Source organism: Crocodylus siamensis, chromosome 3 (assembly GCF_052110815.1).
Source record: "Crocodylus siamensis isolate JL-2025a chromosome 3, ASM5211081v1, whole genome shotgun sequence".
Lineage (NCBI taxonomy): Eukaryota > Metazoa > Chordata > Crocodylia > Crocodylidae > Crocodylus > Crocodylus siamensis.
Genome location: NC_143397.1, coordinates 38727516 through 38755363, shown reverse-complemented (window position 1 = coordinate 38755363; position 27848 = coordinate 38727516). Strand labels below are relative to the sequence as shown.

The 27848-nt window shown below is 45.3% G+C and overlaps 1 protein-coding gene across 1 annotated transcript in view; it reads left to right on the top strand.

Annotated features, from left to right (window-relative positions):
* Window positions 1–24270, top strand: part of LOC149868213 (uncharacterized) — a 38201-nt gene extending 13931 nt beyond the window's left edge. The window contains exon 2 of the mRNA XM_090037633.1: window positions 23716–24270. Within this exon, the coding sequence (XP_089893759.1) occupies window positions 23716–24270 (555 nt within the window). The remainder of the gene's footprint in view (window positions 1–23715) is intronic.
* The last annotated feature ends 3578 nt before the right edge of the window (window positions 24271–27848 follow it).

Below are 27848 nucleotides of genomic sequence, written 5' to 3'. Positions count from 1 at the left end.
GACAGCATAGTTTCTTCAAAACAGTACAAAAAGCCCTGTCTGTTGACTGCATCGAAGGCCTTTGTCAAATTAGTGTCACATCAGTGGTGGAGTATAAACCACACTGAGTTTCAAAATAGACTCTTTCATGTAGAGATTGCAATCTAGGGAGCATGATGTGACCAACTATTTTTCCAGTGATGTTCAACAGAGAGATACCTCTACAGTTGTCACAACAGCTTCTATCCCCTTTGTTTTTGTATAACTGTACAAACTGACCATCTTTGAAATCTTGCAGTACTACTTCCTCTTTCCAACAGAGCAGTATAAGTCCTTTAGGTATGTAGGGAGCAGAAGGAAAACAAATGAAAGTGACTGCTTAACACCTCAGGACAGCTGGTAACTGACACTCAGGAAAAAACTGAACTCCTGAATGCCCACTTTGCTTCCAGTATTTCACTGGACAAAGGGGAAAAACATGCTAGATAAGGCTTACAGGGACACAGTGGGAATGACCGTGTTCCTACTGTTGACACTGAGATGGTGCATGACCAGCTAGAAAGCCAGACACATAAGTCAGAAGGACTGAATGAACTCCACCCAAAAGAACTGAATGAGCTGACCAAAGTCATTGTGGGACCTGGGCAACTATAGACCAATTAGCCTAACTTCTATCCCAGGGAAAATCCTGGAAAAACTCATCAAGGAGTCTATGTGCAATATGCTTGCAGAGGGTAGATTCTGCATGACAGCCAGCATGGTTTCATTGCAGGCAGGTCTTGTCTTACTAATCTCATCTCCTTCTACGACCAGGTATCTCATCACCTCAACAAGGGAGAGGAGGTTGACATTATATACTAAATTTCCAAAAGGCCTTTAATCTAGTATTCCATGATATCCTCACAGGAAAATTGGAAGATCGTGGGCTTAACTGCTCAACAGTTAAGAAGGTAGGTAACTGGCTATGAGGTAAGACCCAGAGACTTCTTATGAATGGACCTGTGTCATCCTGACGAGAAGTGGCCGATGGCATCCCTCAGGGGTCCGGCCTTGGAGCAGTGCTTTTCAACATCTTTATCAATCATTTAGATGTGGGAGTGAAGAACTCACTGGCAAGTTCAAAGATGACACCAAGTTATGGGGGAGCATGGTCACACCTGAAGATAGGCTGCAGATTCAGGCGGACCTGGACAAGCTGGAGAGCTGGGTGAATTGGAACCAGATGAAGTTCAACACTGAGACGTGTAAAGTGTTCCATCTGGGAGCAAACAATCCCGAACATACTTACAGGCTTGGTGGCGCCAATTTGACTAGGACCACAACCAAAAGGGACCTATGGGTAATAGTCGACCATTGCATGAACATGAGCCCTCAGTGCAATGCTGTAGCCAGCAGAGCAAACAATACTCTGGCATGCATCTACCGATGCATGTCATGTAAAACCAAGAAAGTGACTCTCCCACTGTACTCAGCACTGGTGAGACAGCAGCTGGAGTACTGTGTCCAATTCTGGGCACAGGGGTGTAGGTTGTAGCCGTGTTGGTTTAAGCACATAGGCAGACAAGGTTCTTTGCGTGAAGCTGATATCTTTTATTAGACCAACTAAAATAGTTGGAAAACAATTATTAAGCAAGCTTTCGGGTTCAAAAACCCTTCATCAGGCTTAGGACGTTTCTGCAGTCGGTGTTCCTGGATGGAATGAAAAGTAAAGAAGCCAGAGGCTGGGCTGGTATGCATACAAGACAGGTAGTCAGTGAAAGGGTAGATTGAGAAGAATTCTTCCAATGCCTCCATCTCAAGGAATATTTCCATGACCAAACTGTACCCACTCCCAACAACAACTCATCCTCTGACAACATTCAGGAAAAGATCAATGCTAAAAATCCCCCAAAAATTTAGATTGGACACCTCAGTGGATAAAACCCTAACCTCAACCTCTACATTGACTCCTTCAGGAAAAGAATGAACAATGAAATAATCAGCAACACACGCCACCATAACAACCTCTCTGTACCAGAGAAAAAGGCCATAGAATCTCTAAGATCTAATCACCAAATAGTAATAAAACCAGCAGATAAAGGAGGAGCCATAGTCATCCTAAACCATGAAGACTACATAAAGGAAGCCAACAGACAACTCTGTGACACCACCTACTACACAGAACTACAAGAAGATCCTGCTCCCCTTTTCACCAAGAAACTCAACAATACCATCAAATCATTTCCAGCAAGACTACAAAAAAAATTTGGCCCTTGATCCCCCAACTACCTAACCCAGGGACTTTTTACATGCTCCCTAAAATCCACAAACAAGAGAACCCTAGCAGACCTATCATATCCAATCATGGGACCCTAACTGAGGAAATATCAGGTTTTGTTGAATCAGTCCTAAAACGGCTCATCACCCACAGAGCAAGTTTTGTATAAGACACTACAGACTTTTTACAGAAACTTAAAAACATAAACCACCTCCCCAGCAACACCCTCCTAGCCACAATGGATATTACCAGCCTATATACCTACATCCCACACAAAGATGGCATCCAAGCCTGCCTTACATATCTACAGGAACAAGATTACAACTCAGAATACAAACCCAAAGATATTACTGACCTTATACACTTCATCCTCACACACAACAATTTTACTTCTAATAATCAACACTTCCTCCAGACAATGGGAACAGCTATGGGCACCAAAATGGCCCCGCAGTATGCCAACCTTTTTATGAGCCACCTGGAAGAAGACTTCCTCAAGAACTGCACCATCAAACCCTTGTTATACTTAAGTATATCAATGACATCTTCATCATTTGGACTGAAAACCTACAATCTCTGATTGAGTTCCACCAGAAATTCAACAATCGTCATCCTTCCATCCGACTTCCTCTAGAATACTCCAGCACCAACATCTCCTTTATAGACACAATGATCAGTATCCAGAATGATAAATTACAGACCACGTTATACAAGAAACCCACAGACCAACACGCATATCTGGACAGAACCAGCAATCACCCTAAACGCACCAAAAAACTGTGATATGCAGCCAAACCCTCAGATACCACCAAATTTGCACTGAAAAGAACACCCGGGATTGCCACCTCACCAATCTTAAAAAGGCTTTCACCCAACAAGGACACTCCTCCAGAGAGAGAGATCGCACGTTTGAAAGAGCCATCCGGATACCATGTGAAGAACTGCAGTACGAAAAAAACCCCCCCACAAATTGCACACCGCTGGTTATGACATATCACCCCTCCCTTGAACCTGTACGGAAAATCCCCAAACAATTGCAACCCATACTAAAACAAGACCCTATTCTTAAAAAGATCTTCCCAGAGCCATCCATCCTAGCCTTCAAACAAGTACTGAACCTTGCTAACCTCATCACCAGAAGCAAACTTCCTCAAGCCCAGAACACACTGAATGGATCCAGACCATGCCATGACAAGAAATGCAAAACCTGCCAACACATCTCCACCACCCCCACAATTATTACACCCCACAAGAGAGCCATCAGCATTCCTGGATCCTACAGCTGCACCTCCAGAAATGTAATATATCTCATCCAATGCATGAAATGCCCAGATGGAAAATACATAGGAGAGACCAGACAACAACTGCGCACCAGAATGAACACACACCGGAAATCTATCAAAGACAGGAATACCCAATTCCCTGTGGGGACACATTTCTCACAAGAAAACCACTCTCTCCAATCTCAGTCCTGATCTTCAAAGGAAACTTGCAAAACACTTCCCAGAGACGAGCCTATGAACTCCACTTCATCCACTGCCTGGATACTAAAAATCATGGACTAAATATAGACATTTGATTTATGACACATTATAACCTGCCTGACATCTGACTCCCCAGGTATCTCTCCACTATTCTTCCCCCTTCTCTTTCTTTCCCCCACCCCTCTCCAGCCTGTCTCTCACCCATTGACTCCTCAGTCTACGTTTTCTCTGACTACCTGTCTTGTATGCATACCAGCCCAGCCTCTGGCTTCTTTACTTTTCATTCCATCCAGGAAGAGCACACACCAACTGCTGAAACTTCCTTAGCCTGATGAAGGGTTTTTGAACCCAAAAGCTTGCTTAATAATTGTTTTCCTACTATTTTAGTTGGTCTAATAAAAGATATCAGATTCACCCAAAGAACCTTGTCTGCCAGTTCTGGGCACCGCACTTCAACAAGGACATGGAAAAACTTGAGAGAGTTCAGAGAAGAGCCACGCATATGATCAGAGACTTGCAAGGCAGACCATATGAGGAGAGGCTGTGGCACTTGGGCCTCTTCAGCCTCAAAAAGAGAAGGCTAAGAGGGGACTTGGTAGCAGCTTACTGTTACATCAGGGGAATACATCAAGAGCTCAGTGAACAACTGTTCACCAAGGCATCCTTGGGGAAAACCAGGAGTAATGGCCACAAACTCCTGGAAGACCACTTTAGGCTCAACTCTAGGAAAAACTTCATAGTCAGGGTATCTAGACTGTGGAATAAACTCCCCCCAGAGGTGATAAAATCACCTACCTTGCAAATCTTGAAGAGCATCTTGTGTGGTGGAGGTGGATGGCTCATGATTTTCATTGGTGGAAGCTTTGTGTATATTTTTCTGAGAACTATTACTAAACATATCCTGCAAACTAGCTTGCTTCATACATCTAGGCTTTTCCTTTATAAGTTTATCTAGCACTCTATAGAAACACATCATCTCTTGGAAATCAACACACGATCATTGTTCTAAAGCAGAACTCGTATCTGTTAGCAATTGTATACAGCAGTCTTATGGAAGCTTTCTCTTTTATTATCTCATGATCATCATCACTTTCACTATCTTTCTCATGCTCAGGTTTCAAAATCATTTCAGCTATTTTGCTATCAGTTAGCTGATGTACAACAGGTGCATCGTGGTTGATTTCCATCTACTTTTCATCTTCTTCCAATCTTTCTGCAATAACAGTCCCTGTCATTCCCTTAGCAAATTCCATAAGTTCAGAAACCACTTTCTTTTGACCACTAATATGAAAACCCTGAAAGTCTAGTGGCAGTTCATCATCATCATCCTCAAATATACTTGCAGGCCAGAAGTTATGCCAAGCATTTTTCAGTGTTGCAGCTATTATGTCAGTCCACACATGTGCTAGAATCCAAATAGCATCCTTAAGGTTGAATTCCTTTTTAAATGCATCGACACCTTCACCTCTATTGCTGGCAGCAAGCAATTTCTGCATAAATTGTTTTCTGTAATTACATTTTAGTGATCATAAAATTCCCTGGTCCATCAGCTGTATTATAGAAGTACAGTTTAGGGGTAAAAAAATAGCACGTACATTGTCTGACACCAAGAGTGAAGCATCAGGGTGTGCAGTGCAGTTGTCTAATATCAGAATTATTTTGCACTTATCAACTAGCCCCTTAGACTTGCAATGCACACGCGCCTCTGGTGCAAAGTGATTCTCAGACCAATCTAATGTTATCTGCAAAGTTATCCATGCATGTTTATTTGCATGGTAATTTACGGGAAATTGCTTTGCTCCCTTAAAAGCACAAGGGCATGCACTTTCACTAATCACCATTAGTGCGTGGTGCACATCCAAGCACCGTCAGCCTCTCCATCGACTCCTTCAGCCCACTTGCCATATCTTCATTCATCTCCAGCTGCAAGTGTGTTACGAGGAAGACACCGCCAAAATAGCCCTGATTCATTTTCATATACTGTGACGAAGCTTGAATCGATGGAGCCAGCTTGAATCAGTGGAGCCAACCTTGAGAATAATTACAGGCTTTAGTAATTTTCAAGTCATCATGAAATGCTTTTGCTTGGTGTATCAGCATTGGGGCCTGAAATAGGTACACCTTTTCACTTCTTTGTTGCCAAAACTACTCAAATAATACCTGATCAACATCATTTACCCATGCCATATGTAATGTTTTACAGCTAGTCATAGCTTTAGGCATGTCACTGTCTGCATAAAAATTCAATAATTTGTTTTTCTTTTTCTTCAAGTCATACACAGTGGAACTGCCTATGTCATATGCTTCACATAGCCTCTTCACTGAAGTGCCTTTTTCAAGGTTTCTTAGTAAGTCGACTTTTTTTTTTCCCCCAATTGTGAGAGTTTTATGTTTATGCTTCATAGCACTACACAAGGTGGTGTTGGCTGATCTCTTTGAAGCCATTTCATGGTAAAATTTAACAAAAGTACCTACAGTACTGTATTATAATACTGAAAAGCACATGCAACTGCTACAGATGTGAACATGTGACTGGCAGTCAGAGAGCACCAAACTTCCAGAGAAATTTCTGAATTATTGGGAAGATATTTTTAATGCAATAATATAATACATTTTTAAAAAGTGATGGATTTTTCAGAATTCCAGAATTTTGAAAGTTGAATTATTGAGGTTATACTGTATCAACTTCTCTTGATCTGGGGCAACCATTTATGTCAGCGGTTCTCAAGGCATCCCTTGGAAAATGCCAGCTCTCAGTTTTCATTCATTTTTCACTACAGAAAAATAATGGCACAGTTCTTCTATTGCAGAGCACTCAGAAAGACCACAACAGGTCAGAATGTTTTTTAATGCTATGAACTGCTATTTGAAATATCTGGGTTTATCTTGTAAATTATGTTTGCACACCTAACAATGCTAACACAGTGTGGCACCCTGAAATGATCTCAAGGCCCCCCAGGTTCCTGGCTGAGAATCACTAGTATATGGTGTGGGATGGATGCTGTGAGACACACTTAATGGACCTTTCTGAAACATGGAATGATGTGTACTTTGGAAGATGAGAGTGATGTTCTCATGCCAGACTTGGTCAGTGTGATGAGTGCTAAAATTACTGCATCCCCCTGCACACTCTAGCAGTTCTGGAAAAGCAGAACTAGCAGAACATATTTGGATCATATCATCTTGCAGACCTGTGATGACCAGCAGTGATTCCAGAACTTCAATATAAAGAAATAGATTTTTACAGGGTATATGAAGCTTACCGCAAATTTTCCAGTGCACAACTGAAGGAGCCCTGCTGGTACAGAAGTGTGTTGCAATCACCTTTGGGAAGTTTATGATTCCAGACTGCTAAGATGCAGATCTTACTAAGATAGAGGCTTACCAGTTCAATGTGGGGTTCCAGCTGGTGACAAGGGTTTCTCAGTGGTAGTGAGGGGGAAGGAATAGTCCTGAAATAATAGCTGGCTTTCAACAAATAGGGTTCCAAGATGCACAAAACCTTTCATAGCATATTTCTACCCAGTGCTTGCTCTCCTAAAAAAGCAAACAGTGCATCAACCAGAAGATTAGTAGCCACTGGTTTTGCAGGGAATAGGTATGTAAGGCTCCTCTACTGCATCCTGGGTCAGTTATAGCCTATATAAGGCTCAGGCAGGCTCCTGCCCTGCAGCCCTTGTTAAATGCTCTGGCTCAGTTAACTCCAAGTCCCTTCCCTCTGTTCTGAAGCTGCATTTAAGGAATTCCTCTAGCACAGGGGTGGGCAATTTTTGGCCCCATGGGTCACATAGGGAGTTCTGGGGAACTGTTGTGGGCTGGGTCAGCACCCTCTCCCCCCCCACACTCCCCCGCACCAAATCACCAAACATCCCTATGTGGGATGGGGCCACAGGTAGGCAGGGAGCTGGTGTGGACAGGGGCATGCAACAGCTTCAGCAGGGGCATCTCAGCTGGGACCACCGCCACTACTAGCACTGCCTCTTGGCTGCCCTTCTACCCCAAGGAGGGGTTGGAGCTGCTGCCTGGCTCCTTTGTCGGTAGCCCAGATGTGGAGGCAGTGGTACTGGCTGGGCAGAAGCTACTGCTGGGCTCTGGGAAAAAGCAGGACCTAGCAGTGGTCCCCCTAACTGCTGCCAGGGCCTTCTCACGGTGGCTGCCTGGAGCTCCCACAGAGCTGCCCTGTGGCTCCTCCCCAACACCACCGCCACCAGCATTGCCTTGGGGCTGCCCCAGGCCCCCATGCCTGGCAGGAAGGAGCTGTAGGGTAGTCCTAGTGTTGGCTCCAGGTGGCTGCAGCAAGAAGGCCCCAGCAGTAGCAAGGGAAAGGTGGCCACACATTTTCCTGGTGCCCAGAAGCAGCTTCTTTCCAGCCATGGGCTGGGACCCAGCCCCATGGCCTCAGCCCTGGCCTGCATGCAGGATCAGGGTCCCTTCAGTGTCTGCTCCAGACCTGCCTGCTGCAGCCATAAGCAGCAGTGGCAGCAAGGCAGAAGCTGCTGCTGAGCATGGGGAAAAGCTGGACCTGGTGGCAAGCACAGCCAGCTCCCCCTCACTGCTGCTGCCCAGAGCCTGCACTGGGGCTGCCCTGTGGCTCCTCCCTGCTGCTATGGGCTGAATAGCACCTGGGCCAGGCAGGACCAAGGGACCCACTATGGGCCAGACAAAGTCCCTCAATCAGCCAAATTTGGGCTGCAACCTGTATTTTGCCCACCCCTGCTCTTGCACTCAAGTCTTGCTATAGAACACACTAGTCTTCAGTTTCTGAGACGCTCCTGCTCCAGCAATATTTCTGATTTCTTTGGTTCCTGACCCTGCCTTCAGCTTGCTCCTAGATTTTAGCTTCTGTAATCTCCCTGCAGATCTCATCTCTGACTTCCCTGATTCCTGACCCAGACTTCAGTTTGCTCCTGTATTTTGGCCTCTGGATTCTCCCTGCAGATCTGCTTCCTGATTCCTGACCCTGTTTGGCTTACTTTTGAATTTTGCCCTATAGGCTTCCCTTTAGACTTGCTAACAAAGTTTCTGATTCCTGGCTCCTGACCCTGGCTTGGCCTTGTGGCTACTGAGCCTTATCCCTTCAACCCTCTCCTCTCAGCCCAGCTCTACCTACTAGGATGACTCACCTGGGGGATCATGAGAAGGTAGACCCACAAGGGTAAATCATGAAAGTTGATGCCAACATGGAGTGTACAGGAAAAGTGCATGATGTCAAAGTAATGCGGACGAGTAATACTTCTGTGCTCTGAATAATCAATAGGAGGTCTGTGACAGAGGTCCATCTTGGGGCTGGATCTCGACATCAGCCCGCCCACCTGTCTAGTGCAGTCTGCCCTGTCTCTCCTGCCACAACTTGATGTAATAAACTGGATTTTGAATACAGGAGGCTGCCCATTAAATGCCCTGATGCCTAGGGCATTGTACACAGCTCTGACCTACCCTATACTGTGTCCCATGCCTCATAGATGGCATCCATATTGCACAATGCCTCACACTGGCTTTTGGCTCTGCTTGCCCCAAGTATCCTTAGACATGCACTGCACGCCATCCACTGAGGCCCAGCTCTGCCTCAGTGGGTCCACCTTCTTCTGCACCCATTTGCTGGGGCAACAATTTACTCACCTCACTGGGGCCCACTCACTAAACTACTTTAGCGCAGTCCATCAGGTGGCCCCTTACAACCCTACTCTGCACCTACTACTGCATAACCTTCAGGTCTCCCTCACAGCCCATTCTCTTCCTCTGCCCCCTCACTGGAGCCAACACTCCACTCCGATGCTGGGGTCTCAGGTTCTTACACCCCATAGGCTCAGGTGCCTCTCCCTAGGCATGCCTGGCCCCACTGCCTGCTCTACTTCCCACTCTGTTGTGGGAGCTGAGGTTATAAGACACCCCTACCCACCTTTCACTGGGGAGGCAACTGGCCTGGCATTTCTGGGGAACTACCCCGCCATGGGCAGTCCCACCAGGCCATCCTTCCCCAGCAGGGTGTAATATACAGTCATACATAGGACCAGGAGCATCCTGCCATCCCCATAGTTCTTGCCCTTACTTCCTAGGTGTTCCAAGCAGCCACTCAGCCAGGTGCTGTTCTTCCAGCGGCCAGGGCCTGGATTTAAAATGGAGGCTGCTCAGCCCTGTCCTCCAATCCCATGGCTCTCCTGCAGTCATGTGACTTCCTCATTACCCTGGTACACACCTGCAGCTGCCCTGATGCCTGCTCTGGCTCTTAAAGTGGCAGGCACCAAAAGTACTGCCACAGGGTCAATGCCTACTATATTTTTAGAGAAATCTCACTTGCTGTCTTCTACCATGGCTCATAAAATGTCTTTTGGTCACACAAGTCTTAGGAAAAGAAGATTAAATTACATGCTTAGTCATTGCAAGATGGTGGTAGAATTTTGGGTTGGCAGGCCAAAGACAAGATGGTGATGCCATCAAAACCATTGAGATGAAGAAGTGCAAATTCTGTGTACACGATAGCAGCCTGCTGTATCCTGTATACCAACTGTGACGCTTAGGACATGAACTCAGTATGCTCATAGCTTGTTGGACTGATTCATGCAAAAAGGAAGTGCATTTATCAATACTGGCATGAGTTCAAGGCAGGGAAGGGATATAAGGGTTGTGATATACACCATATCCAGGCCACACGGTGTAATGTTTGTGAGCAATTGATTATTCAGGTATTCTTTCTTATGATTATGTTTACCTGAAAGACTTGTGTGTGTGGTGTCATGTATTTTATTCTTCCTCCATGGGTCCCTGCAGGATTTTATCTTGATTTCTATGGCTAGGGACAGGTAGTACACATAAACCTGTTTAAGTGATCATAAACTGGTTTAAACCTGTAATCAAACATAAGTTCAGTGCATATAAACCAGTTTCAAAATAACTGAAACTGGTTTAAGATAAACCTGGTTGAATGCAATATCAGACTTAACTGATTTGGGTCATACAGGTTTATGCAATGTCTGTCCTACACCCCTTCCTGGTTTAAGTTAAACCAGAGTCCCCCAGCATCCCAGATGCTTTGCAGCCCTGGGCTGGGCTGGGCTGGACTGGGCTCTCTGCTCCAGGGAACAGGCTGGCCCACCCCTCTGCTCCCTAGCCAGAGCTCTGGGGGAGACTGGAGGCACAGCAGGATCTGCCTGGCTTCCCTTGCTGCTTGTTGTTCAAGCAAGGATTTCCCACCTCCCTTCTTCCCATCTCCCACAGCATGGACCCCAGCCCCACAGACCCTAGGCATGTGGTATGCTAGCTAATGCTGAGAGGAGTCTGTGTGTGTGTGTGTCTCCAATTTCACTGGAACAGGCATACAGAACAGTGACTGCTTAGGGCTTTTTGGAGCTAATCAACAGGTCAGCTGATAATATCCCTCCCTTCTTTCCTTGGAAAAAGCTGTTTAAGAAGAGGGTGAACTAATGAGAATAACTTTTGTTTTGTTGATGGGCGGATAAACACTGTGGTTTTCTCAGCCCCTGCTGGTTTGCAGCCCTGTGAGATTTGCATACAGTATGAAGAAGCAGGGAGAAGGAGATTGAAAAACTCAGTATCATCAACAGATGCTTGCACTGCACACACACCCTTTGCCTCAGAGTGCTAGCCAGGGGCTGGGGTCTGGCAACACTCCCAACCCTTGAGCAGCGAGCAGGGGAAAAGTCTGAGATGGTGCAGGTCAGGGTTGGGTTTTACACCCCTCCCTAATCACAGCATATTGTCGGGGTCTCACCACACCCTCAGCTCAGCACTGTAAAAGGGAAGGGAACGCTGCTCTAGCACCCCCTGGCTTCCAGCCTGAGGCACTGCAGGCATGTGCCTGCATTTCTTCAGTTCAGAGGGAATGTCTGTGTGGTTGCAAACCAGTTCAACCTAGGCACGTAGATTAATTTGCAGATTGAATCTATTCAGGCTCAGGCTTTTTTATTGTCTGTCCCTAGGATATATGGTTCCAGTTTTGCCTATTGTAATCAATTTTAGTTAAAATCTGTGTTTAAGGAATTTATATCATGGATTTGCATGTGACTTTAGTTTCTGAGTGACTTGTATTTTGGTTTCTTTTTTTGTTACTTCAGTAATACCTTTATGTATGAACATGGATATTTATCTCTGAATACTTTGGCAACAGCCAGTGTTCTACAAAAAAAATGAATTTATTGAACAAGTAAGCATCTCAAGGGAAAGTATAAGTAATAACAGGGATCCAGCTTCCTGTTACCAGTTGCAAAGTGTACATTTTAAAGTGTAATGCTGTGCAAACAAGTAACCTGAAAATAACTAAACTATGGTACAATGAGAGAAGAGAACTGCTTTAGTAACATTATTGTTTTCATAGATTTTCATAGACATTAGGGCTGGAAGGGACCTTGGAAGATAGAGTCCAGCCCCCTGCTCAAAGGGCAGGAAGTCAGCTGGGGTCATAAGTTCCCAGCAAGATAAGCATCCAGTTTTCTTTTGAAGGTGTTCAATGTAGGCGCTTGAACCACCTTCGATGGCAGACTATTCCAGACCTTGGGGGCTCGGACAGTAAAGAAATTCTTCCTTATGTCCAGCCTGAAGCGGTCTTGCAGGAGTTTATAACCATTCGACTTTGTCATCCCCTGGTGCGCTCTGGTGAACAAACATTCCCCCCGGTACTGGTGGGCACCCCTGATAAACTTTTAGGTGGCCATCAGATCACCCCTGAGCCTGCACTTTTCCAGGCTAAAGAGCCCCATGGCTCTCAGCCTGTCGTTGTAAGGTCTGTTTTCCTGACCCCTGATAATGCGCGTGGCTCTTCTCTGGACTCTCTCAAGCTTCTCCACATCCTTTTTGAATTGTGGAGCCCAAAACTGGACTCAGTACTCCAGCTGCGGCCTCACCAAGGCTGAGTACAAGGGGAGAATGACATTCCAGGATTTGCTTGAGAAGCATCTATGGATGCAAGCCAGCGTTTTGGTCACTTTACTAGCCGCAGCATCACATTGCAGGCTCATGTTCATCTTGTGGTCAATGATGACCCCCAAGTCTCTTTCTTCTGTAGTGCTAGCCACTGTTAAGCCTATAAGGATGCTGCAGGTTTTTCCTCCCAAGGTGGAGAACGTTTCATTTTTCAGTGTTAAACACCATCAGGTTCTCATCCGCCCATTTGCTGAGCCTGTCCAGGTCAGCCTGGATCGCCCTCCTGTCTTCTGGTGTGGATGCTTTGCCCCAAAGTTTGGTGTCATCAGCAAACTTGGGCAGTCCGCTTCTGACTCCAGTGTCCACATCATTATTGAAGATGTTGAAAAATATGGGTCCAAGGACAGAACCTAGGGGGACCTCACTGGTCACAGAGCACCATGACGATTGACTTCTGTCAATTACCACTCTCTGGGTGCGACCACGGAGCCAGTTCTCCAGTCAGTGGATCGTGGTCCCAAGGCCACAATTGGCCGGTTTCACCAAGAGGTGATCATGGGATACCAGATCGAAGGCTTTTTTGAAGTCAAGATATATGACATCAATCTCTTCTCCCTTGTCCAGGTGATAGGTCGCCTGGTCATAGAAGGAAATGAGATTGGTCAAGCAAGACGTACCCACAACAAACCTGTGCTGGCTATCCCTCAGGATGTTGGCATCTGCCAGTCCATTAAGGATAGCCTCTTTAATAAACTTTTCTAAGACCTTCCCCAGAATAGAGGTCAGGCTGATGATTATAGTTAGCCGGATCCACTTTTCTCCCTTTCTTGAAGACAGGCACCACATTGGCCTTCTTCCAGTCTTCGGGCACTACACCAGAGCACGAGGAGATCTCAAAGATCTGTGCCAGGGGCTGGGCTATGATGCTCGCTAGCTCCTTGAGTACCCTGGAGTGTAGATTATCAGGGCTGGCTGACTTGAAGGTATCCAGCTTCTCAAGGTGTTCCTTCATGAGGTCACCATTAATGGAGGGCAGGGGATCTCCCTCACCCGGACCTCTCTGTCCCACGGTGGCCATGGAGGTCCCATGGGACTGATGGATGACTGACGCAATTTAATAGGTTGGCTTTTTCCTGGGCATCAGTTGTCAGTTGCCCCATCTGGTTCAGCAGGGGTCCAATGTTGCTATTGCTTTTCCTCTGGCTCCCCACATATGTGAAAAAGGACTTGTTATTGTCCACAATGCTCGAAGCTAGTTGGAGTTCAGTTGCAGCCTTGGCTTTCCTGGTTTGCTCCTTGCACAAGTGGACCAGTGCAGAATATTCCTCCTTGGAAGTGAATCCTGTCCTCCATCCTTTGTAGGCCTGTGTTTGTTGCTGGCTAGGTCCTTCTTGTCTCCCTTTCTCCAGCATGGATTTTTGGGGATTTTTATAATTTATTGGACTAATTGCATGGTGGGGATAAAGTGAGACAAGCTTTTGAATATAATGCATTTTTCATTATAGATGCCTTACATACGAAAGCTTGTCTCACTTTATCACCACCATGCACTTGGTCCAATAAAAAAATAATCACCCCAAAAAATCCTTTCTTCACCTGGACCAGAATGCCTACAACATGACTCAACCATTTCCCCAGCACCTAATCTAGTATATGTTGTGTGGTGCTGTCAAGTGCAAAAATATTCCCTATCTCCACCCCAGTTCTGGAGTTATCCATTACCTAACAACACCTAAGACTGCAAAATCCTACAGTTTGAAGCATGTGATAGCACAGTGGAAAAACTGGAGCAAGAGGGAATTTCATAAGCTTTTGGGAGTCTGTGGGCATGTCTACATGAAACTTTACTGCGGAGTACACTAATTAGCTCCCATAGTAAACATCTTGGCATCTACACGTGAAGGGCTATTATGTTGGAGTAAACTAATAAACCTGTAAATATGAGTACTATCCTGCTGTGGAGTATTTTACTCCACAGCACTGCACATGTACACACTGAGGTAGCTAGCTGGGGCATGAGGGTGCTTCAGTACAGGGCTGCCCGCTGGGTAGCCCCTCACTGAAGCACCCTCGTGCCCTGGCCAGCCCCTCTGCACCATGTTGAACTGGGTTAGAGCAGTCTTGAAGGCTCAGGACAAGCATAGTGGCTGCTTAACCTGGCAGGGGAAATACCATATATCTATCTCCAAAAAGGCAGTGTTCCTGAAGTGCTACCTGGGGAAATTGTCCTTCTGGCATGGTTCAGCTGAGGTGCAGCAGCTTTAACCCCAGTTTACGGAAATGGGAATCTCCTCCCTTGCTTGTTCCACGAGCAAGCAAAAAAAGGGGGCATTTGGCCCCCAAGCCTCTGGGCTTGCGCCTGCAAGTAGGATGTCTGCCAAAGGTTTTGGAAAATCTGAAGCCCCAGGTGTGGGTGGAGGATGTTTGCCAGTAGTACAGCCACTTACGGTTCTGGACACTAGGATTGGCATTAGTTTTGGCTAATTTGGCCATGGATACAAATTAAATTAAAAAAAAAAAAACTGGGTCAGAGCAATCCCAGGATGGCAGGCAAATACTCTGGGACCCCCTGCCAGCCAGGACTGCTTTGACTCAGCCCTATGTGCTACAATCCCAGGAACATGTGTAGACGCAGTATCTGAGAGCAGTAAACTCCAGCAGAGCCATCCCTAGGGGTGTGCGGGGCCCAGGGCACATCAGCTTGTGCGGCGCCCACAGGTGGGGTGGTGAGTGGCTGGATATTATATGATATGGTATAGCATTTGTTTTCATATACTGAACTAAAATTTGGGAAAGAAAGAGACAAAGGAAATGATCAGGCCAGAGGACATCACAAGGCATGAGCTATTTTAGAAAAATCAAGAAAAATGGCATGGAAAAAAACCTAAGTTAAAGGTCTTTCTCCACATTGCTTAAAGTGCATTTAGTGGTTAGACAAGGCTAAGTTTAGACAAGACATAGCTTAGATATGGAATAAAAATAGGTATATGAATATTAATTAGGGTAAGACCTATTAGGAACACTTTTAAAAAACATTTTTTTTTACTTTACGTACTAAGCATTTTGATATTTTAGCCAGGCAATAGAGTATAGAAATCTGGGGTCATCTCAATCTTTGCCCTTCAGCCTTGAACTCTGGTTCTTGCTGAATAGTCCATCTGCAGATGAGCTAAGATAAGCACTCTTTTAAAGCTTAATTTAAAACCTAGATGAGAAGTCTTTTCCCTAACAGGCTGGCTACCAGTGTAAACAACCGTCTAAAATATTAGGACCAAAGTTCTGCAGTGTTTACCATCAGCAGCTTTATCAGTTTATATTCCCAGTTTATTAGTTTATACTGAATAGGTGATAGCAATTTTGCAAAAAAAACCCCAAAACCCACCCCTTTTTCACTCAGGTGCCCTATTAAACAGACAAAGAAAGAAGAACACACATGCTTGGTGACTGTGGCCCCATCTATACATTACATTTAATGTGTGATTAACAAATTATTCGTGACAACAAGTTAATCACACTTCATGTGGTCACCCAGCCACATAATCAATCAAGGGTACTATAAAAAATCTCAAGAATCTTGAGATTCTTTCTCAAGAAATCTTTGCTTTCTGTAGATCAGGTCTTCAAGATCAGAATGGGATCATGGGAGGCACCAGACCCCACTGAACTCCTTGCTGAGCTTCACACAGCAGGCGTACATAGTGGGCTCATAACTGGACCTTTGGGCAGGGATATTGTTTGAGGTATTTGCTATGTAAGGTACTTGTTCCACCGCCGGCATTGGAATCTGCTCTCCTGAATCTCCAGCTACGCTAGTCTCCTGAGTAGTATGGTATGCTTCTTGATATTCCAGCTAAAATTATGCTCCCAGGAATATTCCCTCCATATATTTACAATTCTTTGAACACTCTTCTAGCCAGAAAAGGATATCCAAAGTTTAGCAGAGCAAGATTAGCTATGTCTAGGTAGTCTAAAGCAGTCCATAAGGAAAACATGAGGTTAAACATTCTATGATTCTATGAAAAATAAGGGCTGAGTACTAGGTACTGCTTTCTGTGAAGAAAGATCACTGGGAAACTGGATGAGTAGCAGGTAAAAAGGCTGGAAAATAAAGGTACGGGGTATTGTAGAAATGCTATTGGAAGGCTATATTCAAGCCCTGTTACTCTCCACTGTACTATGTACATGTACCAAAGTGGACAGATAGACAAATGGGTCACAATCTAGCCTCAGTATGAAGCATATCTTTCCTCTGAACAGGCAAACTCAGGCTAAACTTGCCTCCATGCATTCATATAAATTATAGAGGTTATGGGGTGCAGGTAGGTATGCACACCAAAATGCAGATGCAGAGATGTTGGAGTATAGGCAAAGCTTGCTGCAGGGCAGAAGACCTGAGCAAACATCTATTTCTTCGATTACAGCTGACTGTATTGATAACAAAGGACCCTATCTCGTGGTGGCAGTCTCTTGATACCAGGATGGCAGACTTCCAATAGATAGGGAAAGCATCAGTGAGTTCAGAGATGACTGAAGATGCCAACTGGAAATCTGTATGTTCAACTGCAGACATGGCATACAGTTCCAGAAGGAAGAAGTGGATTCTGGTGACACGGTGTCAAAGCTCTTTCTCCTTGCCTCTCTCACCTATTTGCTTCCATGGTTTGCTCAAAATGGTCAACGCCTTGTGTTACATCACAGCACCACTGGAACACTCAGGTCTGCCAGATACTGTTGTTAATGCCATATTTCTTCAGACTGACCTTCAAAGTGTCCTTGAATCTCTTCTTTTGCTCAACTCTAGAGCAGTATCCATTGGCAAGTTAGGAGTATAGAACCTGTTTTGGGAGTCAGACATCCTTATGACATGTCCTGTCCAAGGGAGCTGGTGCTGTATAAACATGGCTTCAATACTTGTGGTGTTTGCCTGAGCCAGAATGCTGGTTTGTCTATTCCAACATTTAAGAAGAATGATGTTGGTTAACACACACTAATTTCAACATTTATAAAGGTCAAGTGTAAACAAGGCCCTTAATATGTGCTAAAGTAGCCAAATGAAAGCCTAGGTTCCTCCCTTGTCTCTATTCTACCCAGTTTAGCATATTCTAAAAGCACAAACTATGATGTCTTCACCAGATCTTTGTTAGTTATTACATATCAGCTAATTCATGATAATGATGCAACTTTTAACCTAATCTAGACAAAGCTAATAACATTTTTTCTATTTTAATTACACTCCTCAAATTTTGTGAGACATTGAAAATTCAAATCCAGCTGCTAAATAAAAGTCCAACTGTTCTTCAATCTAGCTTCTAAGTATAAATATCCCTATTACAACAGTTCATTCATCCAGATGGAATTCTACCTACAGCATGACTGAACATATGCTGTTTTCTAATCAAGAAATCACTGAATGCACCAGGTAGATATTCTGGAAGGCCTTTTCATCTTTCTGGCCAATGAACTATGCCAGATTAGTTTCCTGATCCTGAAACCTTTACAACGGAAGAAATCAGTGCAGAAGAGGATATATCAGGGACCTGATTCTGCAAACTCTTACTCCTCTGAGTAATTCCATTAATTTCACTGAAACCTCAAAACAAATTAACCCACTGGAAAGTTTCAGTCCAACTCTTTTATGTGAAGCTAGTGATTTTTTTAAAGCTTTTTCTTTACTTCTATCTATTAAATCTATTTAGACCCAATTGACCAAATTCACCCCTGACATAAGTGGTTGCAACTGCAATTATTTAATGGAAGTTGCGCATACATTGTTGTTGAATTTGACAAAAATATTTACACTTGAAAAGTACAGAGGTTACCCAAGCCTATCCATTTCTTGAGATCAGTTTCAGTCATTATTACCTTTCTCACTTGCAGTATTTTTTACATAGTAAATAATACAGTAAGAGTCAAAGGTAGTTGGGAAGTCAAGGGGATGAAGAGCAGACTGTCATTGAATCTAGAATGATTTATTTAATAATGCTGTGAAGTAGCATGCTATAGCTTCCCCAGCCCATCAGTGTCAGCTCCCTAACCTGCACATAACACTGACAGCTTCTTAACATAAGAATGAAATCCCGAGGCTAAATTCATCCCCAGTGTAACTCCACTAATATCAGTGTGTTATGCCGAAGATAAATTTGGCCCTATATGATTAAAACTAAGCCACACCTAACATAGGCTTAGTTCATCCAGAATTGATGCATTTTAGCTTTTTTGAAACTGCTACAAGTTTTAGCACGGTTCCTCTATAAACACATTTTTAAGTAGAACTTTTGTACCTACCGAGCTTGGGTTGAACCCCAGGCCTGAGATCCTGCTGTTTTGATTGGTGGAGCCCATCCACCAATCAGGAGGCAGCAAGAGAAATAACATCACGCCCCTTTCCTGAGGGGACAGGGAGAAGAGTTCCTCTGGAACTGACTGAAGACTGCAAGCTGTCAGGTCCAGAAGACTTCTGGGGTGGAGCCCTGGAGCGTATAAAAGGAGCTGCGTGCCCAGCGCGAGGGGCAGATGCGTCGGGAACAGAGAAGAGAGAAGAGCAAGCTTTAGAAGAGCTGAGGAGAGCTGCTCAGCAGGGCGAAGCAGTAGCCCAGGAAGAGCCCCTGAAGACTTCTATCAGTGGGGAGCATGGCACGGCTCCAGCAGTTAGGCTCTTGGTGCACAGCACAGCGCATGGCATCCAGACCCTGGGAGCTGCGTGAGGCAGCTTGGGTCTGCAACCTCTGGCATGTAGCCAGAGACACGGTGCACAGGCCAGTGCATGGAGCAGGATCTTTGGAGCCCCTGAGGCGGCTCAGGTCCTCAACCCCCAGAACGTGGCTGGGAGGTCAGTGCAGCAGGCCCTGCAGGAGGGTGAGAGACCCTGGGAGCCACTTGAGGTGGCTCAGGCCTACAGCTGATGACATGAGGTAGCAGCTCAGTGCAGACAAAACTGCCCAGAAGGTCTGGAAACAGACTGAGCCCTGGTGCTGCACAAGGCTGTCCAGGCCTCCAACCCCTAGCACAAGGCAAAGCGCCCGCTACACAGAGTGGTGCATATGGCCCTAAGCCAGGACAGTGGCAGCAGAGTCAGGCGACAGGAAAACTTGGCAGGGAACAGAACTTGACCTGGAGAACAAAAGGCAACCCTCTGGGATTGTGGAGTAGTAGGTTACCCTGGAGAGAGGGTCCTCACAGGGGAGGAACCCACCAAGGGTTGCGAAGGGGCACCACATGGGCCACTCCTGGGTGATAGCAGGAGATCTTAGGAGTCTTTGGGGTCTTCCTCTCCTTTTTCTTTCTCCTCCACCTCCTTTCCTATAGTGGTACCTTGGAAGTGGGTCCCTGCCCTGGAGGGCACCCAGGTAGTCTAAGGACTCCTGGTTATATTTGTGGACTGTGCCTTACAGTTTATGTAAATAATTTGAAGTAATAGTTTGTATATGAGGAGAGTTATAAGGCTGCCCAATCAATATCCTTTGGTCTGGTTTGTTCCATTGTTCATCTGTATTTTAAATGATAACTGGGTGTGTGTATATCTGTATATATATATATACTATAGGATTATTGTTTTGTAAATTTGTACACATATATATAATCTATGCCATTACCCTTCAATGGTTTTGTTGTAATAATAAATCTGTACATAGTTAGGTAATTGATTGACTGGACCTGACTCTACAGGGGACGGAGGCAGCCGCTGGGCTGTTGTGTCCCTCTACAGCACACTGCCCTGACAATAATTCCCTCAGTTGGAGAGGGAAGTACAAACCCATGTACACCCGAGCTACATAAGTGATAAGTAATGTGCAGTAGCCTATTTTACTGTGCATTAGCTTAACTTCACTGTTTTTTCCATGACCCTTTAATGAGCAGTAAAATAAGCTACTGTACATTAAAGCACACATGTAGACGCACCTACTTATATATAGTACAAACTTTTTTTCATTAATCTTATTCAAGGCTGAATAAATTCCGAATTCTGTTGGCAAAACCCAATAGTCAAGCTATTAGTCCCACATTTGACTGAGCTGAATTCAATTACCAAGTCTGTGTGGCTCTACCACTGGGCAAGTAGCCTCCCCACAAAGCCTGTCTGTTTGGGGCTTTGGGTTCTCCCAAAATCCAGGAAGGCATTCTATGTGGAAGCCCCAGGCCCAGAGGCCTTAGAGTTCAGATGCCCCCAGTCCCACTTGACCTTAGCCAAAACGCATATTAGTCCAAAGCCAAAAGACTCATGATTTACCAAAAAACTCACTGGGCTGGGCCTCAGAAGAGTCAACAGTGTTCCAAGCCATCAGGACCCCACAGTTGAGCAGTTGCTCAGTATGTCTGTGTACTCCAGATACCACCCATGCCCACACCCACAAAAGATCCATGTCCTAATTAACCCCCTATTTATGACTGGAACTGGGTGTTCTTGTCATGAGTCCTGGGCATGCAGGGAAAACTGATCCGGCTCCATCTCATGGCACTAATCATATGTGCCAGGACAAGAGAGGGGGCAATAAAGGGATTCTGGGTAAACAGTTTGGGATGATATTTGATGTTTGCCAGATGTTGAAAGCTGGTGAAGAAGCCGGGATGATTGGAAATGGGAAAGAAAGGCATACCTCAGAGGGTTGCCTTTTGTTCTCCAGGTCAAGTTCTGTTCCCTGCCAAGTGTGGGAGTGAAGAGGAAGTTGAAATGTCTTCAATGTAGTGGCTCACCATGACTTGAAAAACAGTCAGCGCTGAGGAGACCCATATGCAATGGACATTACTATGTATCTTTTTCAGATGGGCTACACTAATCTAGTTTTCTGCTAGGTGTCCATCAATACATTTGCCCAATATAGGCCATGTGTTTTATAGTCATGCTCAGTGCTGGCTACATTTAATCAACTTCATACTTGGTTTCCATTACTGAGCACATGCTGCTTTTGACAGCAATTTAATGACAGGCAATGTGTTGAATTAAGTTTTCTTGTAAGTTAATGTAAGATAAGGAGATTTTTTTTCTCCCCATGTTGATTGGGAAAAGAAATGTCTTATATTTACTCAGGGGTGTAGGTTGTAGCTGTGTTGGTTTAAGAACATAGGCAGACAAGGTTCTTTGGGTGATATCTTTTATTACACCAACAATTTTTAAGCAAGCTTTTGGGTTCAAAAACCCTTCATCAGGCTAAGGAAGTTCCAGCAGTTGATGTGGGCTCTTCCTGGATGGAATGAAAAGTAAAAAAGCCAGAGGCTGGGCTGGTATGCATACAATACAGGCAGTCAGTGAAAATGTAGATTGAGGAGTCAATGGGTGAGAGACAGATTGGGTGCAGGGGGAGAAAGGGGGGTGATAGTGGAGAAGTACCTGGAAAGTCAGCTGTAAGGCAGGTTATAATGTGTCATAAATCCAAAGTCTAAATTTATTCTAGATTTTTAGTGTCCAGTAGGTTCATACGCTCATCTTTAGGAAGTGTTTTGCAAGTTTCCTTTGAGGATCATAACTGAGAGATTGGAGAGAGAGTGTTTTTCTTGTGAGAAATGTGCCCCCACAGGGAATTGGGTATTCCTGTCTATGATAGATTTCCGGTGTGTGTTTGTTCTGGTGCACAGTTGTTGTCTGGTCTATCCTATGTATTTTCCATCTGGGCATTTGTTGCATTGGATGAGGTATAATACATTTCTAGAGGTGCAGCTGTAGGATCCAGGAAGGCTGATGGCTCTGTTGTGGGGTGTAGCGATTATGCAGGTGGTGGAGATGTGTTGGCAGGTTTTGCATTTCTTGTCATAACCAGTGGTGTACGATTTGTGGGGGGGTTCTTCTGTACTGCAGCAATTGTTCACGTGGTATCCAAGTGGCTCTTTCAAACCTGCGATCTATCTCTCTGGAGAAGTGTCATTCTTAGGTGAAAGTCTTTTTAAGATTGGTGAGGTGGCAATCCCAGCTGTTCTGTTCAGTGCAAATTCGGTAGTATCTGAGGGCTTGGCTATATATCACAGGTTTTATGGTGTGTTTAGGGTGATTGCTGGTTCTGTGCAGATGTGTATGTTGGTGTGTGGGTTTCTTGTATAACATGGTCTGTAATTTATCATTCTGGATACTGATCATTGGGTCTGCCAGGGTTTCCTTGTTTAGTCATCCTAAACTGTGAAGACTACATAAAGGAAGCCAATAGACAACTCTCTGATACCACCTACTACAAAGAACTACAAGAAGATCCTACTCCCCTTTTCACCAAGAAACTCAACAACCATCAAATCATTTCCAACAGGACTACAAGAAAAACTACAGACCTTGATCCCTGCACTACCTAACCTGGGGACTTTTTACATGCTACCTAAAATCCACAAACAGGACCTAGCATATCCAACCATGGGACCCTAACTGAGGAAATATCAGGTTCCAGTGAATCAATCCTAAAACCGCTCATCACCCACAGAGCAAGTTTTGTCCAAGACACTACAGACTTCCTATGGAAACTTAAAAACATAGACCACCTTCCCAGCAACACTCTCCTAGCCACCATGGACATTACCAACCTATATACCAACATCCCACACCAAGCCTGCCTTACATATCTACAGGAACAAGATTACAACTCAGAATACAGACCCAAAGATATTACTGACCTTATACACTTCATCCTCACACACAACAATTTCACTTTTAATCACCAACACGTCCTCCAGACAATGGGAACAGCTTTGGCACCAAAATGGCCCCACAGTATGCCAACCTTTTTATGAGCCACCTGGAAGAAGACTTCCTTAAGAACTGCACCATCAAACCCTTGCTACACTTAAGATATATCGATGACATCTTCATCATTTGGACTGAAAACCTGCAATATCTGATTGAGTTCAATCAGAAATTCAGCAATCACCATTCCTCCATCCAACCTTCTCTAAAATACTCCAGCACCAACATCTCCTTTTTAGACACGATGATCAGTATCCAGAATGATAAATTACAGACATGTTATACAAGACACACCTCCAGAGAGATAAATCGCACTTTTGAAAGAGCTACCTGGATACCACATGAACAACTGCTGCAGTACAGAAGAAACCCCCCCACAAATCATACACCGCTGGTTATGACATATCACCCCTCCTTCAAACCCGTATGGAAAATCCTCAAACAATTGCAACCCATACTAGAAAGAGACCCTATTCTTAAAGAAGCCACCCATCCTAGCTTTCAAACAAGCAGAGAACCTCACCAACCTCATCACCAGAAGCAAACTTCCTCAGATCCAGAACACACCTAATGGATCCAGACCATGCCATGACAAGAAATGCAAAACCTGCCAACACATCTCCATCACCCCTACAATTACTACAGCCCACAACAGAGCCATCAGCATTCCTGCATTCTACATCTGCACCTCTAGAAATGTAATATATCTCATCCAATGCAACAAATGCCCAGATGGAAAGTACGCAGGAGAGACCAGACAACAACCGCACACCAGAACAAACACACACCGGAAATCTATCAAAGACAGGAATATCCATTTACCTGTGGGGGCACATTTCTCACAGGAAAACCACTCTCTCGCCAATCTCTCAGTTATGATCCTCAAAGGAAACTTACAAAACACTTCCCAGAGACAAGCCTATGAACTCCACTTCATCAACCTGCTGGACACTAAAAATCATGGACTAAATTTAGACTTTGGATTTATGACACATTATAACCTGCCTTACAGCTGACTTTCCAGGTACTTCTCCACTACTCATCCCCTTCCCCCCCCCCCGCACCCAGCCTGTCTCTCACCCATTGACTCAATCTACATTTTCACTGACTGCATGTCTTGTATGCATGCCAGCCCAGCCTCTGGCTTCTTTATTTTTCATTCCATCCAGGAAGAGCACACACCAACTGCTGAAATTTCCTTAGCCTGACAAAGGGTTTTTGAACCCAAAAGCTTGCTTAAAAATTGTTATCCAACTATTTAAGTCAGTGTAATAAAAGATATCAGATTCACCCAAAGAACCTTGTCTGCTTATATTTACTCAGATATAGGACATTTTGTACATCCTTTGCTTAGATGTAACAAATATTAGTTATTTTTATATCACTTAAGTGAATAAACCACTTAAGAGCATCATCATATCTTTCAGACCACTGAAAGATACAAAATGTTATGGAGGGCTACAAAATGGTTAAGGGGCTGGGGAACATGACTTATGAGAAGAGGCGGAGGAACCTGGTCTTATTTTATCTGTGAAGAGAAGACTGAGAGACGATTTAATAGCAGCTTTTAACTACCTGAAGGGTGGTTCTAACAGGATGGAGCTAGACTGTCCTCAGTGATGGCAGATAACAGAATAAGGAACAATAGTTTCAAGTTGCAGCAAGGGAGGTTGTAGAGGTAGCTGGCCGAGCGACTGCACTGGGATGGGGCCCATGTGCTGTACACTCAGCACATGCCTTGCTCTCCTGCTCTCAAATCTTGCCTTACACGATTTGGTGTAATTGAAGGGAGGTAATATCTGCCTAGCACAAGAGTGTGCTGAAATCATCATACATCAATGCTGGGGTCTTCTGTGGGGTTCCTTCCTCCCCTTCACCTCACCCCTTTCCACTCAGGATGCTCATTGATGCTGGGTAAGAGTATTCAGTTGCCATGCATGACTGCCTTGCTGGGTAGGTGGAAAATGAAGCCACCAGATTATCTGGAGCTGGTGTGGTCTTAGCCTCGATTGCTTGAGTTCTGAGGTCCTTTGGGCATGGCACTCATAGAAGGCAAATAAATTAATAATAACTGAAATGGCCGAGCCACAGGCTCTTCTCTGGCCCTATTGGCATGCTGGCTGCCTTGCTTCAGGTAGTTCCAGTCACACAGGGTTGCCCTGTGCTGGCTCAGTTCATGTGGGTCTCCCAGTCCCTGGCAGACTCCTGGGGTAATATGGGGCCAGGGTGTCACAAACCCTGGCTTAGCCCCTAGTGGTACCTGGTCACTCTGTGCAGTGCCATGATCCAGCCTCAGTTCGTGGGGCTTTGGAGTTCCAGTTCTCAGGCTCCTGATCTCCTGCCTCTGGGGAAAACATGGTGAGTGCCTTCATCTGTCTGTGCATTCCCCCAGTCCTGCAATTGCTGCATCCTCATGTGGGGTTTTCTGGGTTGGCCTGGGCCAATCAGGTTCCTTGCTCACCCCTACATGGCTGACACATGCTGACAGGTGCTAGGAGTCCCTAAGGGACTTATTAACCTCTGCAGCTGTCACCTCTGATGCGCAGGTGGTGCTCTGTGTCCGGTTGCCAGCTCCCTCTCGGGGCTGCAGCCCAAATCCATGTGGGGCTGGGCTTCTGCTCCCTGCCATGATCTAGATGCAGGGCCTGGAGAACATCTGCTGCATGCCAGCTGCCTGTTTAGCAGTAGAGTGGGGCCTGCCCTAGGAGCACAGGCTTGTTGTTCTGCCACACTCCCAGCCAGGGATCTGCTGTCTGTGGCATGTGCCAGCTGTCCCTATCCCAGTGGTTAGGTGGCTTGGCAGGGCCCCTGCTACAGAAAGTTAGTTTGGATATTAGGAAAAACATTATCACTAGAAGGAGAGTAGAACACTGGAACAGGTTACCCAGAGAGGTTGTGCAATCTCCATCCTTGGAGATTTTTAAGATTTGGCTAGACAAAGCTTTGGGAGGTATGATCTAGTTGGGGCCAGTCCTGCTTTGCACAAGGGGTTGAACTAGATAATCTCCTGAGGTCCCTTCCAAACCTGATTTTCTATGATTCTATCAAGCCTAACTGCACACTGTTTAACTTCATATTTAATTAAACTGACTAAGATCCATCAATTTCAATTTAAATGCTTTCAAAAAGGCCCTGAATGACAGAATCCTGTCAGTTTCAAAGCCATTAGTTGAGTCAAAAGGTATTTGGAGGAACAAGATAATGAGCCGGAATGAGGTGGAAAAAGTTTTGTGCAGGCTTCTTTTGTTGTTCATGGCCACATTGAGACCTAAGTGCATACTCCTGGTAAGTGCATGGCCTTTGTTTCAGTACAGAAGCTAAGCATTTAAATAGCATACATTGGGTGTATCTACACATGCAATTAATTCACATTAGGCTGGAGCATGTCTACATGTGCTCCCTGTTGGAGGAGATTTGCGTCCACCATGCTACTCCCCCCTGCAGCAGCCCGGGGGAACTCCATGCTCCCTTGGGTGCTAGTCTGGGGTGGCAAGGGGCATGGAGCCAGTCCTAATGTGTACAGGGCCAGGAGAGTCCTGCCAGCTACAGTGGCAACTGTCTTCTGGTCCTGTGCACATTGGGAGGGAAACTGATGTGCACCAAGCCAGGCAGCTGCTGCCCCTGCAGTGGGCAGAGCTCTCCTAGCCCCATGGCCATTAGGAAATACAGCTGAATTGGTTTTCAGACATACCCCGAGGGGCCTATTAGACATTGTGAGGGAAGGATGGGAAAACCCAGGAGGAGGAGGAAATTCCCCATCCCAGTACGTGCAGGCACTGAAGAAGCGGCTGCAAAAGGTAAACCAGGTGTCCAGAGGTAATCTTAAGGAGGCTCAGAGACACTAAAAGCAGAACTATGACAAGAACACAGGAGAACACGAATTGCAGGTGGGGCAGAGAGTTCTAGTGCTACTGCCTAGCTCTACGAGTAAGTTTCTTACCTGCTGGCAGAGCCCTTTCCAAATTATCTGGAGGGTTGGTCCCGTGGATTATGAGGTTCTGTGGCCTGGACACAGAAGAGAGAAACAGATTTTTCACATTAACCTACTTAAGTGGTGGCTGGAACCGGAGGGGCTGCTGGCTATGCCAATTCCCAAGGAGGAAGAGCTGGGGAGGTCCTTAGGGGATATGGCAGGAAAGGGAGTCTCTATATGCCATGGAGCAGAGGCAGCAAATGATGAAGATAGTGCAAGATTTTTCAGATGTGTTCAGTGAGGTCCCTGGAAAGGCTCAGGGCACGGTCCACAAGATTGTGAGCTATTAGTAAGGGAAAAATGGAGACGCATACCATACTACAGATATCCAGTGGTAAAGGAAGAAATAAGGAAAATGTTGGAAAAAGAAGTTATTCAGGAGTCCAGAGCGGGAAGACTAAGCCAAGACTGCGTTTGTAATGCTGTGGGGCCTGTATGAGTTTTGTAGGATGCCCTTTGGCCTCAGCGGGGCAGCAGCAACCTTTCAGAGGTTGATGGATTTGGTACTGGTGCCCCACCACCGATATGCAGCCACATATATTGATGACATCAGGGTGTATACCAAAACATGGGATCAACATCTAGAAGCAGTTTGGGCTGTCCTGCTAGAGTTGAGGCAGT